We start from the raw sequence: 20811 nt of genomic DNA on the forward strand, positions 1-20811 counted from the left end.
CCTATCATACATTCAAAGCATATCTAGCTTTATTATTTATTGGTGCCCAAGGGAATTTTTTTTTAGATGGCTTAAATTTCTTAGTTATTGCGCCAATATTTTATAATTTATTCTCTCTATATTTAAATATAAATTTCTATAATTTTGTTACGAAAATAACATTAATTGAAGCCAAATCCATGCCATTAATTACTATTATAATAATTTATTTTATTCAAAAACATGAATTCCACAGCAAATATCAGATATTATTTTATGAACAAAAATTATTAAAAGTTTGAACTAATGATTTATTATAAATTGTAATTAACGATTTATCTATTAAGCTGGTTTTCAACTTCCATAAGAACTAGCAAACACATGTTTAGTATTTGGATATGGAAACCATTGAGATTCAGAATTTCTCGATTTTAAATCATTTCCTGAGGGAAGATTTAAATTTGTAAAATTTATTTGACCGGATATGTATTCCAACATGTATAGAAAATCTATTCTGTGAATTTTAGATGATTTTGTTTAGAAAACTCAATCAATATCTTCATGACGAAAATCTCCCAGAATCCAATATAATAAAAACAACCAATGAAGAAATATATATCTTCAAGTGAATGTATTTCTGATTCTGGGTATGATTTTTAAACCATTTTATCCTCTATTTTTTTAAATAATATGAATTCATTTCTATTTGAACTTTAATTGTTTATTTTATAATTGTATTATATTTATATAATATTTTGAGTGTTTAATTATTAATTTAGACTTAAATTCTTAGGAATTTTGCATTACTAGTGGGACTATCTTGGAGGAGCGCATGTGTTTGTGTGATCAGGTGAATGTTTGTTCAAGAGCGCAATAAATGTTGCATCGCGGTTAGGTGTATAAATATCATTTATTTGATAACTTAGCATATGACACAGAATTTGGATGTTCTAAATTTATGGCTAGAAAAGAAGATCTAACTTTCTAATCTTTCCACACTAGCCAAAAAACTTGTATTCCGGCAATAGCACATCTTATGAAATGTTTCTCATACATATTTTTTTCAATACCTATTTATTTTGTAGTGATGGTAATGGCTTCATTTGTACCCTAATTCAAAATCAAAATTTTCAGCCTCGGGGTTAAATTTACTTTACATGGCAGTCATATACATTTCATAATTCATAAAACCATTATACATGGAATACTATTTAATTATTGTCAATTTTTAAATATTATAGAATTTTACAAAAATTCCTCACCCCCCCCCCTCCCCCTATAGGAAATTTTTGGTTACGGGCTTGCGCGCACCACCGTCGTATACTATATATAGTAAAAATGTTAAATTATCATAAAAAACATATTTATATAGCTTAAATCGCCCCTAATAGTATTGAACTGGGTTTTTTACGATTCCGATCTTGAGCAAAATTATCTCAAGCGCTCCTTATGGATTAGGTGATTGCGTAAGTTCGTTGTTCCCACTTCCCACTTTCTCATTTTTTTTTCAGAGATTATAGCATTTTTTTTTATTTACAAAAATTAAATTAGCGAAAAATTAAATTTTGAAATGACAAAAATAAAATAAATATAATATGTGCAGAATAATTCATAAACTATTTTCGTTTATCCAATTGAAAAAAAAATTATTATTTCTAGACCGACGCCAATGTGTTATTTTTGATAAATTTTAAAAAAATTCCTTTATTGTAATGAATTTTTTATATTTAAGTGATGGATTAATAGATGCCAAATTTACAATATTATGCCCAATTTTATTTTAACTATCTTACACTGGGTATATGTGATAAATTGGCGGCCAAAATGGCATACATTTCACATAATTAATCATAGCTCTTAAAGTATTATGACTATGAGTAAAGAGCTAAATAGTTTTTTTATTTTGTAGATGAGGGATTTAGACTACATAAAAATATTCAAATTTTTATGGCTAAAAATGCAAAATACCAATCTTTCTACCCCCGTACGTATCGCTTACAGCATTCGTGGCCATGTTCACGCATAGGTTTCCCTGTAATATAATGTGATAATACCAAATTATATAGCTAGATTCAAGTGAATGTGTAGATACAAGAAAATAAATAACTTTTAAACTAGGTTAGCTAAGAACCCTGGATAATATAATTGTACGAATACCTCTTTTTTAAAAAAAGCTAATGTTTCAAAATAAGGAGAAAAGGTATTTATCATGGTGTGTAGAATTAGAAAGATTTTTACGATTTCTTTTAATATTTTGATTTTGATAATTTTGAAATTGTAATTCGTGGGGTCATCTTGGCAATATTATTTTTTTGAATTTTATTTTAAAATTTAAAAAAAATTTGCTTGAAGAGATGGCGACAGTGAACATGGTGAATTGTCGTTTTTTAAATTATTACTTTTCTCTTTTTTTTGAATTTTTTTTATAAAATTTTTCATTTTCGTTTCTTTTCGCATTTAAAAAAAATAAAATTTGTATATTAATTCATAAATTTAAAATAGACTAAATCCACGACCCAACGATGAAGGAAGGCATTTTATTAAAAAGAGGGACATTACTATTTTCCGAAGAACCTTACGTGGCAACCCTTTCGAATGCTTTTAGAAGCATTCACTGCTCTTATTGCTTGTAAGTATCCATTTATATAATCAATTTCTTCTAAAGTAAGTAAATGCGGATTATTATGGGTTCTGTTTTTAAAAAGACCCGATTGAGATTATAACCAAAATAACATTATGTAAGCCTAAAGATTTTATTCATATCTGGCAGAAATGCTTGGACATCTATTTGAGAAATCTTGTTGCTTACATGATAAGCATGCTAAAATCTTAATCGGGTTTTAAAAAAATCAACCCTAATTGGGCTTTTTATCAACAATTATGGTGAAAAATCTCCAAACTATATAAATTTGTGTTATTATCGTGGAAAAGATGGAGGGTATAGACAACTTTTTAGCAATCTACCTTTTTTATTTTTTTGGTTAACAGTTGACTCAAATATTAATATATTTCTTAAATTTCTCTAGAATTCGATTCCATACTTAATATTAACTCTAGAATATATTTTTAGTCTTTCCGGAAGTGTGAGATGGGTAGAATATGAATTAAATTTTTTCTAGAAATCTCTAGACTTTAAAAAGGATTTCTAAAAAAAAATAATCCTTTGGCAGTTTAACCTTTTCTAGCTTTTCAGTTAGCTATTTCCTATAAATCGTTTCGTTGGATTTCGAAATCCAGCTTGGAAATTCGAGCTATTAAATCCCGACATTTAATACATTTTAACAGACCCTTTATTAATTATGAAATATTTATTGAGCTTATACTTAACCCTTATCAAATTGGTTACGAATTTAATAATAGGCTTGGAATAAATATTTTATATTTAAAATAGTTTTCTTATTCATATATAAACGGTAAAAATGGGTGCAAATAAGGATTTAATAAAAAATTTGAGAATAATTCAAATTAATTTTGAAATGAAATGTTAATATTTTTTATATTTATAAGATTCTTAGAATTAGAATTATAAAATAAATATTAATTATATTTTTCGGGGGGAGAGGGTTAGTCTCTTAACCATCCTGTGGGCATATGCGAACAGGATATAGCATCAGCCTCCCAACTAAACAGTTAGCTATTACTGGCGATTTAAAATATTTTGTTTTAAAACCCTGGTATTTTTTTAAAAAAATTTTGCAGACCCGGCCCGTATATATTATAGAAAAAATTAAAATACGGGCCTGTGGGCCTGCAGGTCTAATATTAATTATTTAACGTTTATGGTTTCTTCTAGAAATAATTCAATTATTATATTTAAAATAAAAAAATAGCGCTAAAAACAAGCTTTCCAGATGCACTGCCTGTAAATTTCAACGATACTGTAATAAGGAATGCCAAGTAAATTGTTTTAATTTAGCTAAGTTTAATACTTAAAACATCATATTTAAAACAGAGATAATTTTGGGTTCAATATAAAAAAAAATATCCGAACAAGTTCAGAATTATGGATAGTTAAATAAGGACTACTTAAAAGCGAATTTTTATCGGGGTTTCCAACCCAGCACTCTTTTAAATAAAACTCTGTTTTGTCGACCAGGACATATCTTAGCATCTAAAAGAATAACCCAGGTGTTAAAATAAGAATATTGATTTTAGATGCCCATTCCTTAGCAAGACATTGCAACTTTTCGTTTAATAAAACTATTTTTACCTTGTGATGATTTCGTTTTTTTAATTGTACTTTTTTTGAATAATCTGATTGTATAGAATCGAATAATTATATTATTCTAATCATTGATTCGTTCGAATCGTATAATTTTTATCGAACCTCGACTCGTTAGATATAATATCTAAAATTAAATATCATTTGATAAAGTGTAAAAGTAGAATGTTTAAATAATGTTTTGGCAATTAAGTAAAAAAAAAATTAAAAGTTCTACAAGGAATATGTTCAATTAATTGATAATTTCTAACGTTTACAAATTAAAAATATTTTCAAAAATTCAATTCAATCGAATAATATATTATTGGGCAAATTTTATTTGCTATTATTTGTAGTTAATTATGTTTTTCCGCTATTCATAAAAATCGAATAACGTCTTAGATTAAATCTCATAAATTTATCCAGGATATCAAAATTGTTAAACGATACTTTTAAAAGTAGCGAGCTTCCGCTATCGCTATTTGTCAAAAAGACTAGCGCGCTATTAGCTATTATTTTTTAAAAGTAGCTTTAACTACCTACCCTAAGAATTTCAGATAATTATAAACATTTGAACTTAATATAATTTATATTAGGTTTTCCATAGATTTTTTATATAAATTATAAATGACTCAAAAGTTAAAGGTAAGATTATCTACAATTCATAAGATAGGTATTCTAAACATTCTGGCATACATTTCCGGTAAAATCAGATTTTAATTTTAAAAATGCGCTCAAAATATGATTAGAAGTTGAAAAAATAGCACATTACCGGAAAAAACACATTGCTGCTAATGGGGACTCTATATTAGGTTTTCCATAGATTTTTTATATAAATTATAAATGACTCAAAAGTTAAAGGTAAGATTATCTACAATTCATAAGATAGGTATTCTAAACATTCTGGCATACATTTCCGGTAAAATCAGATTTTAATTTTAAAAATGCGCTCAAAATATGATTAGAAGTTGAAAAAATAGCACATTACCGGAAAAAACACATTGCTGCTAATGAGGACTCTAAAGGGATTAAGGATCATAAAGACAAATTTTTTCAAGAAAAAACTGATTGAAATTGTAAATAATGAGGAAAATATTTAAGATATATTATTGATCCAAATACATTAATAATAATACCAATCAATTAACATGTCTAAAATTTGATCAAAACTATTTCTTAATTCTTAAAATTTAAAAAGTGATCAAAACTATTTCTTAATTCTTAAAATTTAAAAAGTGATTTTGTAGAATATGGAAATATAAATACTTATAAATAATTCTAAATATTTGTTGTTTTAAATAATTTAGAATATTTACGATAAATTTTGAATTATAGGAATAATTTCAAAATTCGACAAATGATATATTTTTTTTATTCAATTTTTGAATCGAATAATTTTGTTATTTGAATTCGTAAAATACTAATTAAATCGAATATTGAATAATTCGTTTTAGGTTATAGATAGCATAAAGTTCCGTAATCTAATTAGCGACTATGTATTATTTTTCTGGAGTTAAATATCTTTATAACCCCCTTCTTTGCTAATTAAATTTATTCTAGACATTTTTATATTACTTAAATTAATTATTATAAATTTATTATACAGCACACTAAATGAAAGCAATTACGATAACTAAATCTGATTATATTTACTAATTTTATCTCTATTTTACAGGCAAAAGATTGGGTAGATCATAAAGATGAATGTAAAATATTTAGAAAAATACCTTTGGAAGATCGTCTCCAATTTGATTACCAAATCCATCTCATTATTCGCATAATTTTCAAACTTGAAGTAAACATTACGATAATTTCTTTAAATAAAAAAAACCAGGAGCGTGAGATCCCTCCTTCTAAAAAAATGGGTTAGGTTTTGGGTTCAATAATAAATCTCTGAATTAGGTTCGGTTTTAGCAGGGTTTGGTGTCCATAAAAATTATAACTTGTAAAATGTAGTTAAAATAACAGAAACATAATTGATTTTTTAATTTCAATATATTTTAAAATATTTATCTTTTTTTTTTTATTATATATCATATTTTACATGTTATTTTTTTAAATATTATTTATATTTATTTTAATAATTTTGAGAAAAAAGTATTTAGAAGATTCAATAAAAAAAAAATAACTAAATAAAAAATTTTTAAAAAAAATTATAGAACCCTTAATCCGATTTAGTTAAATATCAGGATTCCAAGCGCTCTAATTGAGGATTCGAGTTAATGGCCCTGTATAAACTTGCCCCTCCCCAAGTTTTAAAATATTGATAAATTTATTACCATGGCTTGATGCTGGCATTAGTATTGTTAAAAAACGCGATTCGGGTCGATTTTAAAAGAGGCTTTATTAAGATTATAACCAAGATAATATTATGTAAATCTAAAGATTTTACTAATAGCTGGTAAAAATGCTTGGACATCTATTTGCCAAACCTCGATGCTTACATATTATTATTTTAGCTAAAATCATAATCGGGCCGTTTTGAAATCGACCCAAATCGGACTTTTTAACAACACTATTTGGCATGGGCTTTGTTTCTTCTAAATTCGCACATTTGAATTTGTTTAAAGAGACAATTTTTTTTCATTTGCTAAATTTTACTATAAAAACATATTTTTTTCATGAAAAGATTTTGATTCCTGTATACTCTTCAAAAATTAATGAATTATGTATTTTTTTTTAAAAAAACGTTTTATTTAAAGCGCCAATCAACTAAGAATTATAACCCCGAAAATTTGATATCTCATTGCAATGGAAAAATTAAATTGGCGAAACACAAATTTATGGATTTAAAGGAACATTCATTTGAGAAAATGTTTAGACATCTTGTTTTTACCAAAGCTTTATTTCTCGAGAAAATACTTAATAGAATGAAAAAATTATTGCCTGAGATAATATGGAATAAATATGAACAAATCTTACCCCATATATACAACAAAGTAGGTTCAATTAAGTATTAATTTTTATTTTAAAAAAAACATTTACTGTAGTTATTAATAGGAATAAATATTTTAAAAAATCTACTGATCTAAAACATAAAATAATAAAATGGTTCACCACATTTAATATGAAAAATAGTGGCATGATTTTATACAGGATAATCCTAATCTTCTAATTAAGGTAGGACCCTATTTTCAATCGCCAACAAAACTTTGGAAATCAAAGCATGCCAAATAATCAAGGGCCTTCGGTGGGCTGCGCGAGGTTTATAAATCTAGTCGGCGGCCTCCAAACACTCATAGATATTTTTAAATAGCTAATTAATTTTTTTTTATTTTAAAAATCTAAGCTAAATAAAATAAAATATGTATACTAAATATATCACCATATTTTTGGATCCATATTGTAAAAAAAAAACTAATATTACTAATTCAAACTCAGCTAATTTTAAAGTAATCATGTATAAAAATAATTTTATTTAAATTAGCCTAGGCATAAGGATAACTTCATTAGATATGCTAGTTGGCAGAACACCTAATTTATTTTTTGCTAGGGCGAAAAAATTCAGAAATTCGATTCAAAAATTAAAGTATACATTCTATATATGGCATATTCCGGGAAGAACTTGGCGTTCTTGTTAAAAGTTCCGTATACTGAAAGATAATTTGTTTTTATTTGTAGAATATTTATTTGCTAACCTTGTCAAATAATTTGTATTTGATACTTCCTCATAATCTTCAATCTCTATATTTACTATTTAAAAGTTTAAGATATTTTAATAAATTTTTGACCATGCATTTTTGCTCTATTCTATATTTTTACACCATTTCTAATTTTTGAAATCTTTAGTCTAAAAGAGAAACCAACAAACACCTAGATATTTTTTTTAAATAAATAAATTAAACTACAATTTATGTAATATTACTTGCAGATTTCAAACAATAAATTAAGTTTATTTAAAACATATTTTCCTTAGGTGAAAATTAATTTCCCAGCTATCATCATCATTTACCTTTAAATGAGTTTCTATTTTACTTCTCTGCCATGTAGGCTTATTTTGTGCACTATACAATTACATTTTTTGAAAAAATTAGGCTATGGCCATGCACTCAGCTGTATTATTATATTTTATGTTCATTTATCGGCCCTCATTAATCTAATCAAAAAGATTATTTGGGTAAATTTTTTAATTTTATTAAAAATATCGTATTAATGGGTGAAGCTTCATTCAAAAGGCTAAAATATTCGCATAGAACACCCGAGGAAATACCAGTAGTTTAAAAAAAATTCCTTCCCATCTCGGCCAATATTTTTTTTGACTTATGATTATTTCATGGCTTGACACTATTTTAAAATGTCTATTTTCTAAAAATATGCATCCATTTTACAAAATGTGCCTTTTCAATAATAAAGATTAAATTTAAAAAGAACTAACCCAATTTTAAATTTAATTTGTACCAACGATTTTTTATGAATGAGACTATTTTATGTGCGGGTATTGTGTATGGAACTGCGAGTCTATTTGAACGGTATAATTATTCTTCCAAAAAAATGTATTCATAACAGCAGTCTTATTTATGTGCATTTATTTAATTCTTAGATCTTGATTAATTCATTTGATATAAAGGACGAACACCATAAAGATATAGGCCATGGAATTTTTATCAAGTATATATTCAAATTTCAAATATAGTAATTATATTTATTTGACATTATGATTATTAAATGATGAGAAATCTGAAAGAAATAATTCCCCTTAGATTTAGAACTTAGAATTTTAATTTTTCATAAGAATGATAGTCAAAACGCTCCGATCGAAGCACTTTGAGGTAATCAAATATTGCTTTTCTAGACCAGAAAAGTTTGAATACATATCAGTTAGCGACTCGACATTTTAGTTCTTCATTGAATTTTTTTTAAAGTTTTAATAAAATATCAATATAATGTATTTATATTGGCAAAATAACGTGACATCAGCTTATTTGCATTCGAGTAAATCAAATGTCAGTCGAGATAATTTATATAACATTGCTTAAATCTCAGCTGAATTTCGCAAAAAATCTTCTGAGGTGAAAATACACCTTACTATTATAGGGCTATTCAATGCTGAACCGAATGCTAAAAGTTATTTGAGATTAAAGGGACTAGCAGGAAAATGACAGTCTTTATAGAAAGCAGCTATTTAATATTTTTAATTTATATGTAAGTAATCTTTAATATAAATCGGTTCGACTTAATTATTAATTTAAGTTCTCACCTAAAATACTACTTCTTAAGATATGTTTCACTTTCTTTAAAAATTATATATTTCTAAAAATATTTAGTTATTCAAAAATTGATCATTCCTGTATCCCAAACGGAATTTGTATATCTAACGGTAGGACCCAACACTTAGTTTTGATAGAAGACCTTTACTTACTCAATGCAAATGACTTAGAAAAATATGTAATAGAAATATGAATAAATATAACATTTAACATTGATAAAATTAAATAATATTGCGATTCCTTTTTAATAAAAAAAGAATATTTTTCTTATTATATATTTTTTTATGGGGTAAAAACAAAAAATGTAATAAATGAATAAATCCATTACATATTACTCCAGGGAATCACACTTGTTTCTTTTAACGGTTAGTGGAATGGTATGAGTGTTATTCTATTTCATTTTGGGTTATCTGTTAAAATTAAAAGTGTCGACCAATTTCATCCAAGAATTGATATCATTGCATTTATGATATAGACTAACCTTGGCACGCATCAGGGGGTTTATATCCTTAGAGTTAGTCATGATATTAAATATAATAAGAAAGGGCTATAGCTGGGTTTTGGCTAATTCGGCTCAATCTTCAGCTACTTGCTGGACCGTTAAAATTAAGAAGTTTTAATTTTTATTAGTTTCTTCCAAACTTGAGGTGCTATCCTTTCAAAAAAAGGCTAAAAATTGGCTTGAAAGATCTAAAAATATAGTAATTACCCAAGTATAAAAGACTAACGTTAGATAACATAGCTTTATTTCGAGTCCCCTTATTAAAAACAATTTACCCTTTCTAACCTAAGAATCTAATTTAAATAGAGTCTTTATTTTAAGGGAATATCCAGTGTCACTTAACGAAAAATTTATTCCAAGTTATGATTAAAAGGTTTGCAGTTTGACGAAAAAAAATTTAGCATGACTTATAAAATCGAGAATTGATGATTTTGCAAATTTTTTTTTAAGAAATATTTTGGATATAATGCTACCTACATTTATTTTTTTCATAGCAAATGATTCTATTTGACAAAACATAATATTCCATTATACATCACTATTAAATATGCTTCTATTTTAACCCTAAATAAACAAGGTAAATGACTTGCAATTTTTCACCCATTAATACACTTTAAAAAATAAATAAGGTGTATCGGGAGACTAAGTTAAATAGATTATTACTATTTTAATATAAATTGTATATTTTAAAAAATATAAATGTTAATAAGGTACATATTTCCTACATGAACCCGGTATCTTCAACTTTTGATAGGCAGGAGTTCTTCAGAATTAATTCGCATTTTAGTTGTGATTGCTCATTGTGTTATCTAGATAAGACTCAAGGTCGATCATCGAAAAGCATGGAAGACGAATATAAGATAGATATAATGGATGGTTATTTTTTTTTATTTTGGGCATTTAAAAAATTGATAAGAATATATTTCATTTAGTTGATTATTTAACTACTAGTTGGTTACCCCGTCATAGTTACAGAAATTGTAATTGTTTATGTGTAAATCACAAGTGGGAATGTATCTTAAACCCATTTTTCTATATTATATTTATATAAATAACAGTTCTTTCCTTATGTCTAATCAATTTAGGGGAGATAAAACTGCAGTTAAGTCAAATTTAATATAGAATATGTATTTTTTATTCTCTATTCCTTTACGTCCTCTTATGTTACCCGAGAAGCGAAAATTTTATCTATAAATTTGTTTTAATTGCGACGAGTAGAATGCAAGATTTCATAGGGTTGACTAGATTTCTTTTAACATCTTAGTCCATATAGTCAACATTTAATTATATCGAGATGTATTTGCTTATAATTGTGAAAATTATTATAAAAAACTCTACCAGTTCAACGCTATTTAATAACTCACACAATTTACCAACCCAACTCTAAAACTAAAATTAATAAATTTTAAATAATAATGACAATAATTATTTACGATTCAAATTTTAATTCTAAATTTCCTCTGTTTCGACATAATTTGATATTGCAAGATAAAGAGATGATTTATTTTTAAACATTGCGATGCTAGAAAAAAAATGAAATAATTAATCTCAATTTTTAAAACGATTATTCTTTTTAATATATATGTTTAGTTTGACAGTTTTTGAACAAAACAATATACTCTCTGTTTAAAAATAATATGTAGTCAAAATTGAAAATATAATTTTGCATATTCTCTTATAATCTTGTCAAGAAGGTCAGATAATATTCGCTGATATAAAAATATCTCGAGAAAATTTAAGATATGTATAATATAATTTTATTTTTCCTTATATTTCAAAGTTACTTCAAAAAATCTTTTTACCCTCTAACCCAGGCACGTAAGCAGGAATTTAATGTGTGGGGAGGGGGGATAATTAAAATTTTTTAAAAAAAATTATTATTTAAAAATATCAAGCGTAAATTTTTTAGGACTAACAACTATTTCTAATACAAAATTTTAAATTAATCTGAATTATAAAAAATTAAATATATAAACCAACATATAAAAAACTATAAAATAAAAGTATATTAAAAAAATATTAAGTTGATATACAGCATATAAATCACTATAAAATAAATGACCCAAAATAGAAATTTAAATTATTTGAGCCAAATTAGTATAAAAAATTTAAATGTTGAAAATATAAATTATTACACAAGTTTCTTAGGAATAATTGTATTTTGTATGTAATAACTTAAAAGGTATTCATGAAAAAATATATAACACATTAAAAAAAATAAATCTCTTAGAAATATTATTAAGAAGCATATTATAAATTTATAAAGTAAAATCTAATCTTCGTTGAGATTGGGTTAATTTTTCAATTATCTTCTCCATGATTGGCGTCAAATGCCTATGAATATTCAAAAGGGCCAAACTATTCAATATACTGTCAGATGTTGTACTTCTTAAGTATGTTTTTATTCTTTAAAGAATGTTCTTTCATTAGTTGCAGTACTAATGTGAAGATGTTAAAATAATGCAAAGCATCCATAGTATTTTTTAAGTATCATAGTTAATCTTTTAAACATAGTTATTCAGCTAATAAAACATAAGATACTTTAACATCATTATGATAAAAATCTAACAAATATTTTTTTTCTATCACCATTTGAAAAAAGTTGGAAAGGCTTTTGTGTAAGTAATATCTGCAGATTGCTAATTGCTGCCTGATGAACTAAAAACCGTTCATTTATTTGGGTGATAAATGTATCTAAGAGAGGGATAAAGACATTTATTTTATAATACTCTTCTACTGACATTATATTAATGTTAGGAAGATGAGCCTGCCCCCAAGACAAATGTTAAACTCGTATAGCTCTTTTGACTCAAAAATACAGAAAATATAAAACTTTTCAACAACATTAGCCCTAATTTCCCTGAGTTCTAATAAAATGCTCTTCGCTATTCTCATCGTTTCAAACAAGTCAATGTATTGTTTTTGGAAATAGATAAATTAGTTGTATAATATACATTCTAATGAGAATAAAAAGTATAAGCATTGAATCCAATGATTTGTTTGCTTCTGAGGAAATATCTCCTACAGGCAATTGTGATATTTCAGTAAGAGCATTAATAATAGACTCTTCTAACTCTATAAAAGCTGTTATTGCTTGATGGCGAAAACTCCATCTCGTTGGACAAGCTTTTTACAATTTCTTTCTCCTAGTTAAACAAGGAGTTTTAGAAATAATTCTGTTTACCCCTAATGCTTTAATTTACAAGACCACGAAAATTACCTTCATTATCATTATTATTGAAAGTCAAGCTTCCTGAATCCAAATGGTCACGTAATTCTAGACCCTGTAATTACAATATAGAATTGCCTCAATAGTTAGTTTGATCTTACATCTATTTTCTTTTGATATTTTAATCCTATTTTTGCCAATATGTGATGAAATGGGGATCACATCCCCACTTTGAATTAATTTAAAGAAATAATCAGTTCACAGCGTTTGTGATAATTTATTTTTTGAGTCAAAGATTTCTCCAGCATCTTTGTACTTGTTGTTAACTAACAGGACTCATATCCTGCAATAAATTCCATTGTCTCCAATAGAGAATTCTAGTCATAACCATCTAGTAAAATAGCTGTTTTAAAATTTTAACTTTCAATTAGAACATAAAGTCTGTGGATATTGAAATTTGATGGGTGGAATATAAAATTATTATTAAATAAAATATTTATCATAGGTATCTTTAATACCTCTTAAGAAGTATTTGTCATACTTCTAAGCTAATTAAAAAATGTTATAAAATTATTTGTATATTTTGCTTTTTGTAAGATGACTAGGATTTTCAACATCATCAATATGTTTAAAAACATTTTTTATGTCCATAATTATTATTTGACTAGAAATTTAAAAATATTAGATAAATATTAACCAAGGAAAACTTAAATCGAAATTAATTGATAAAATAACTTAGTAAAAGAAGTGTTAAATAAATGTAAGTAAATATATACTTAAAAAGTAAAAAGAAAGAGAATGTTATAAAAGTCAGGCGCGTATGCAGGAATTTGGTCTGGGGAGGGATAATAAAATTTTTAAGAAATATTATTGTTTTTTAAAAATATCAAGCATAAATTTATTAGGAAAAATATACAATTTCTAATACACAATTTTAAATTTATGTGAATTATAAAAAAATTATATGTAAAGAATCACTTAAATGACCCAAAATAGAAATTTGAATTTTTTAACCTTTACACAAAATGTTTCTTAGGAATAATTGCATTTTATATGTTATATATTTACAATGTAAATCCAATCTTCGTTGTGATTGAGCTAATTTTTCAATTATCTCATCCTTGCTTGTCGTCAAATGCCTATGAATATTCAAAAGATCCAAACCTTTCAATTTACTTTCAGATGTTGTACTTCTTGGTATGTTTTTCAGAGACCTGCAGGCCCGGCCCCTGGGCTGGACAGTATTTTAATATTTTTAAATATACCCGGGCCGGGCCCGAAATTTTTTAAAAAAACACCGGAACCGGGCCTGAAAATTTTATTTTAAAAAAGCCGGGCCGGGTCTGAAATTTTTTTAAAAAAAGCCGAGTCGGGCCTAAAAAATTTTTAAAAAAAGCTGCGGCCGGGCCTGAAAATTTTTCAAAAAAAATGCAGGCCGGGCTGTAAAAAATCTTTAAAAAAATCCGGGCCGTGTCCTGCAAATGGTACTTCTGCAGGCCTCTGTTATTCTTCTTAAAAAAGAGAATGTTCAATCATTAGTTTACTAATGGGAAGAGTTTATAAACCCTTTTAATACATTGGGAATTCAATCTAAAATGTGTTTGAAATAATGCAGAGCATCCATAGCATTTTTGGGACTATATCAACCATTGTTAATCTTATAAACATAGTTATTCAGTAAGACATCATACATAAGATACTTTAACATCTTCATAATAAAAATCTAACAAATTTTTTTTTTCTATCACCATCTGAAAAAGGTTGGGAAGGCTTCTGTGGAAGTAATATTTGCAGATTAGTAAGTGCTGCATGATGAATTAAAAATTCATTTATTTGGGTTATAAATGTATCTGTATTAAAAATATACACTTATCCTATATTAATGTTTTAACGATGAGCTTGCCTTGCTACAAGTCGGGAGACAAATATTAAACACGTATAGCTCTGCTTTTGACTCAAAAATAAAATATGAAATTCTTCATTAACATTAGCCCTAATTTCCTTGAATTCTGATACAATGCTCTCCGCTATTCTCATCTTCTTAATCAAGTCAATGTCATGCTTTTGAAAAGTAATACTTAAAAAAGTGTATAATTAAATAATATATTCTAATGAGAAATAAAATTTGGAATAAGCATTGAATCCAATAATTTTCTTGCTTCTGAAGAAATATTTCTTTCAAGCCATTGTGATATTTTAGTAATAGCAAATAATTGGCTCTTCTAACTCCTTAAAAGCTGTTACTACTTGATGGCAGAGACTCTATCTTGTTGGACAAGGTTGCAATTTCTTTTTCCCTGTTGCACAAGAAGTTTCAGAAATTATAATTATTTTACTAGAAATTTGAAAATGGTAGATAAATATTACGCCACTAAAAATTTGAAAATAATAAGTAAATATTACGCCGGAAAATTTGAAATCGAAATTAATTGATAAAATAACTTAGTAGATAAATGTAATAATAAATGTAATTAATGAAATATTTAATATGAGATACGAATAAATATTAACAAATATGAATAAATATTAACAAATATAAATTAATATAAACAATAATATTTTTGAAAAATATATCCGGCATCTGCATTTTTTGACTTTGGGGGGAGATTTGTCCCCCTGCCCCCCCCCGCTGCGTACGCTCCTGCTCTAACCCTTTTATTATAATGATGAAATGTTTTCAATACAGATATTGTGTCAACCCCTCCCGCTAGTTCTACTAAAAAATGGCTAGGCAAAAATATATTTAAGCGCAATTAAAAAAATTTATAATTATTGGATTTCAAAATATCACTGAGATATAATTATTATATTACTTAGAGATATATTAATATTATTTTGGTTAAATTTATCAGTATCATAACAACCTTTAATATAATCATTAAAATATGGACATTTCGAAGGTTTTCTTAACGTTAGCAAATTTTCCTAAAATTTAACATTATTCAAGATTCTTTTTATAACTGAACCAAGTTTTAATTACCTCAAAATAATTTTTATAAAAATTAGGATATCTATCAAATTATGACTTCAAAGAATCTAGTTTGGATCTCGAACTAGTAGAGATATTCCAAGAGAAATATTTTTACCAATCACTAAATGAAATGGAGGATTTTATACAGGGTCAGACATTAAATACTATATCATTTCCAGCTTCTGCAAATATAGTTTACAATAAAATGTTGTCGGTTCTCATATTGATTAATATGACTTGTGCCCATATGTTTATCAAAAGACGTGACCGCATAGCAATGATCAACTTCAAAAAAACGTATGAACTGTGCAGAGCATTCGAAACTGGATATATCTTAAAGTTTGTGTTTAGAATGTCATGTCATATTTGATGTACATAAACATTTTAAAAGAGATATAAATATTAGAGATCTGCAAAGTTAGGCCCAGCCCGTGCCCGGGCCGGGTTATATTTAAAATAATCGGGACCGGGCCGGGCCTAATATTTTTTTAAATAAATCGGGCCGGGTCGGATCTTGGAAATTTTTTAAAATATATCTAAATTTATCAATTTTATATTGAATTTTTTATGTAAAATAAAAATTTTGATTTTATTTATTGAAACTAAACGCCATATTACGTATGTCTTTTATTTTGAGTAATTATAAAAATTAATTTCTATATTTAAATAAAATCAAGCGGGCTCGGGCCGGCAAAATTTTTTTAAAAAATTTCCGGCCGGGCTTAAAATATTAGGCCCGATGCTGATCACTAATAAATATTTTATAAAAAAGAAATCAGCACAAATGTTATAGCTGATGAATTTTAATATACTTTCCTATTCCTGAAAAGTAAGGCTAATTAAAATTATTTTGTGTCTGCGTAATATTTTACAATAATCTGTAAGTTATGCACTATACCATGTAGCTTTTATATTATTTAAATGATTTGAAAGATATTCTTGTTAAGAGAAAGTGCGAAGAGTAGTTTGTAAAATAATTCCCTTATAACTAGTTTACAGTTTTATAACATTTTTTTTTAAAAATACTTTAGTACACTATATTTATTTCTATTTTTAATTAAATATATTTTACAATTTTTTATATATACATTAAATTTAGGAAAAATTATGGTAAATACGAGGTCTTTGTAGCTATACATTGGTATAATATGGCCTTATTATCGAAAGTGTTGAATTACAAGTCGGACTACATAACTTACAAAAATAAAGTATAATTATAAAAATTCTCCTATACAAATACTGCAGGTTTTCTAACCTCATAAAGTTTACATCTTAAGCTTATTCTTTTCATGTTCAATATTTTTTTAAATTAAATGATTTTCTTTAACAATAATGAATTTCGTCACGTGACATTCTAATTTTATGTGATTATATGGCATTCACTCCAAGATTAATGAAAATATCTAACCAATAGCAATGACTAAACACTCTTTGATAGGACAACATTAAAATCTACAGATATATTTTATTCTAAAAATACGAATTTTCCCTTTATTATGGTCTAATTACTGTATATTTATCTAATTAAAAAAACTATTTTAAATTAAATTTTGGAGTTTATGTATATCAGGTGGGATTAAACTGATTCTATTGAAATTTATATATTTTCTAAAAAAAATACATATTTAAGCCTCTTCATAAGAAATTTTTACCAATCAAATTATTTTTTATTTTAGCAGTTAAAATATTTATTTTAAAAAATATATTAAAAATAAAATTCTTATAGATCAATTTATTTCTAAAACTATAATTATGGACCTAAAAAATATAGTGATTTAACTCTAATTCTCTTTTTTTAGCAGTTAAAATATTTGAAAATTATATTTAAATATAAAAAACATAAATTAAAAAAAAGCATATAAGGCGGGATTTTTTTTTAAACAAAAAGCAAAAGAAAGCTCTTCATGAGATCAGAAGTAACAAAGATAGTTCCTAAGAAATTTAAAGCGATTATAAAATTTTTTGCCTAAAATCTTAAAAAATGATAGCCTACGGAGTGAAGTTACTAAAATAATAAATCCGAAAGGCCGTGGTACTTACTAATTTTACCTTCCTTTAGGCTCTAATAATCGGGTTAATGTTTGGATTAGAGGAGAATTGGGAGACAGGTGAATTCCCAAATATAATGGTTTCCTCTAAACCAAGCAATATTTGTAAAGCCATTGAGATTTTTTCTCATTAGACATAACAATTAAATGGGTTACAGGAGTTTTGGGTAGTTAGCTAGCTCTGTTGACTTAACCTCTCTTTAAAATATAAAAAAGACCATATGCTATTAGGTTTGGACTCTTTCTCGCACCCTTTACATTTATGAGGTAGACATAGGCCTCAGCCTAATCTTTACCCTATGATTAACCTCACCTCATCTTATAGCAGAAGACCAAGATTGACACGGGAAAAACAAGCCATTTATGGCCCAAGTTTTGTTTGCAGTATTTGAAGATATGAGGGTAAACAATAAGGGATTTATTCCCATTAAATTCTAAAAATTAGCAAGGTTAATAACATCTCTTTAAGCTATGGACTCCGGAAAAGATAAAAGATAAATTTTTCCTCCATAAGTCATAAGGCATTTAAATAGACTATTTCTACCTCTCACATCCTTACAAAAACCTCTTTGCATTGAAGGTGAGAAAAAAGGACACTATCATTTTCGGTTAAAAGTTGATTGCGCCAAATTTGTACCAAGACCAGATGTCAAAAATATTACATATGTTGAAGTGCCACTTTATATCCCAGGAAAGTCAGCCAAGTACCTATAAACCTAATTTGTGGGGAGATATGGAAACATTTCGTGTGGTGTTTAAAGAATTATAAATATTTTAAAAAAACTTCTTGAACACTAAACATAATTTTAAAAAAATATGGTTCGGCTTCAGTAGAGTTTTAAGGGTTAGATAGTTTGATCAGACCCTACAAAACCACCCAAAAGAAAATCTAGGACAGAACCTGCAACCTCTCCTAAAATTTCCATGAATCGTAACCTTATTTATATACAATGCTGTTTATTGTAGAATTCATTAATTAACAGTTTGGATCTAACCATTGAATCTTCCGGGTCAAATTTAAGGAACCAAAACCCTTTTAATTTTGCAACCGGAAATCAGCTCTACATTAATTTTTCTCGCAAAAGATCAAAAAATAGGATTTTTTAAATGAGTAGGCTGGATATTTTTATTATGCGAAATCTTTTATAAGTGTCTTGAACAAAAAAAGATAAATTAATTTATGAATCATCGCGGCCGAGGATTATAGAGTTTCTATATCTTTCAACTATTACAGAAAAACTTTTTTTAAAAAAATTTACCTATTAAATTTGCATTATGGAAAGAGATTATAAAAAATAAACGTAGATCTAAATAATATAATTTAACTAGAAAATCTATTTCTATACTTTTTTAAAAGTGATGATAGAAAATTGTAATAAATTAAAGTATAAAGTTCATCTCTAAATTTTTTTTAATCTTTATTAACATAAAATCACAATTTTTTAAAAATATAATGTAAGTATTTAATATTTTAAATTATTTTTTTAATCAGATGCGGATAATATTATCAGCACTCATGGACATCATTAGTCTTTACAATCTGAAGGGGCTCAAAACAATTTTTTTAATAATAAATTTTATTAGCTAACATTTTCAAAATATAATTTTTTTTAGTTAAAATTTTCAAAATTTAATTTTTTTTAGCTAGCATTTTCAAAATTTAATTTTTTTTAGTTAAAATTTTCAAAATATAATTTTTTTTTGTCTAACATCAAAATTAATTTTTTCTTATCTAAACATTTTCAAAATATAATTTTTAGCTAACATTTTTCAAAATTATTTTTATCCATTCAAAATTTAATTTTTTTAGTTAAAATTTTCAAAAATTAGTTTTTTTTAGCTTAACATTTACAAAATTATTTTTTTTTAGCTAACATTTTCAAAATTTTTTAGCTTAACAATTACAAAGTTTTTTATTTCTACTTGAACCAGAACCTTTTTCATTCAAATCCTTAATTTGTTTTTTAGAAAAGTCTAAAAATTATTAGTACATTTGAAAATTTTATATACCATTTTTTTCTTTATTTTTATCAAAGTGTTTAGAGATTTTGGATGCCGCTTATCCTTTGACTCAGTTAAATGAACCTAAGATCAATAGATCTATAATTGGTCTTATGAGGAAATTTTGCTCTACCTGACAATGCCATGATAAATAATATTAAAAAATTTAATCATTTTTTATTAATATATAATTATTAAATAATATTTTATATTTTTATTTGTAAAAATGTCTTGATGATGTTAATATTTGTATCAAATTTCTCTTATAAGTTTTATTATATAATAAATAATTTTATTCAATTTTTGTTGTTGCTTATGTAGTGTTATATAACGATCCAATTTGTGTCGATTTAGAAAGGCCTATTAAGACTTTACCCAAAGTAATATCATAGCCTCGCGATTGAGTAAATTGAGTTTAAGTATTATATGTTATTTATTTTTAAAAGAATTATGTATAGTTAATAAAGATTATAATTTCTAATAATGGTGAATGGAAGGGGAGTCGGAGGGCGTTTGTATTTTCCCCTTATCTATTTTATTTTACATTTTTCTTTAAAGCCACTATTTGAATGCTTTGTGTCTAAAAAAATTTATCTGGTTTTTTTTAAACACTTTTTTAAATTTGTTTTCTTTGTTGGAGATCAGTTTTTGTCCTAAATATATAAGCATAGCTCTTTTCTTAGTATTTATAAAATCCTTATTGATGTAGACAAAATAAATACTCATAAATCTT

General features: G+C 26.0%; 2 protein-coding genes across 4 annotated transcripts in view; both read left to right on the forward strand.

The window, feature by feature from the left end:
* LOC135924749 (histone-lysine N-methyltransferase SMYD3-like) overlaps positions 1–5895 on the forward strand; it is a 28243-nt gene extending 22348 nt beyond the window's left edge. For all 3 annotated transcript variants that reach the window (XR_010571389.1, XR_010571390.1, XR_010571391.1), the window contains exons 10-12: positions 2482–2608; positions 3810–3876; positions 5856–5895. The gene's annotated coding sequence lies outside the window, so the exon portion shown is untranslated. The remainder of the gene's footprint in view (positions 1–2481; positions 2609–3809; positions 3877–5855) is intronic.
* Positions 5896–11611: 5716 nt separating this feature from the next.
* LOC135924551 (uncharacterized) lies at positions 11612–20325 on the forward strand. Its single transcript, XM_065459612.1, has 4 exons — positions 11612–12282; positions 16065–16368; positions 17129–17237; positions 20114–20325. Exons 1-4 carry the CDS (start codon positions 12267–12269, stop codon positions 20213–20215), a joined length of 531 nt encoding a protein of 176 aa, XP_065315684.1. The 5' UTR covers positions 11612–12266; the 3' UTR covers positions 20216–20325.
* Positions 20326–20811: the final 486 nt, after the last annotated feature.

Source organism: Gordionus sp. m RMFG-2023, chromosome 2, assembly GCF_954871325.1.
Source record: "Gordionus sp. m RMFG-2023 chromosome 2, tfGorSpeb1-WG-v2, whole genome shotgun sequence".
NCBI classification, from domain to species: Eukaryota; Metazoa; Nematomorpha; class Gordioida; order Chordodea; family Parachordodidae; genus Gordionus; species Gordionus sp. m RMFG-2023.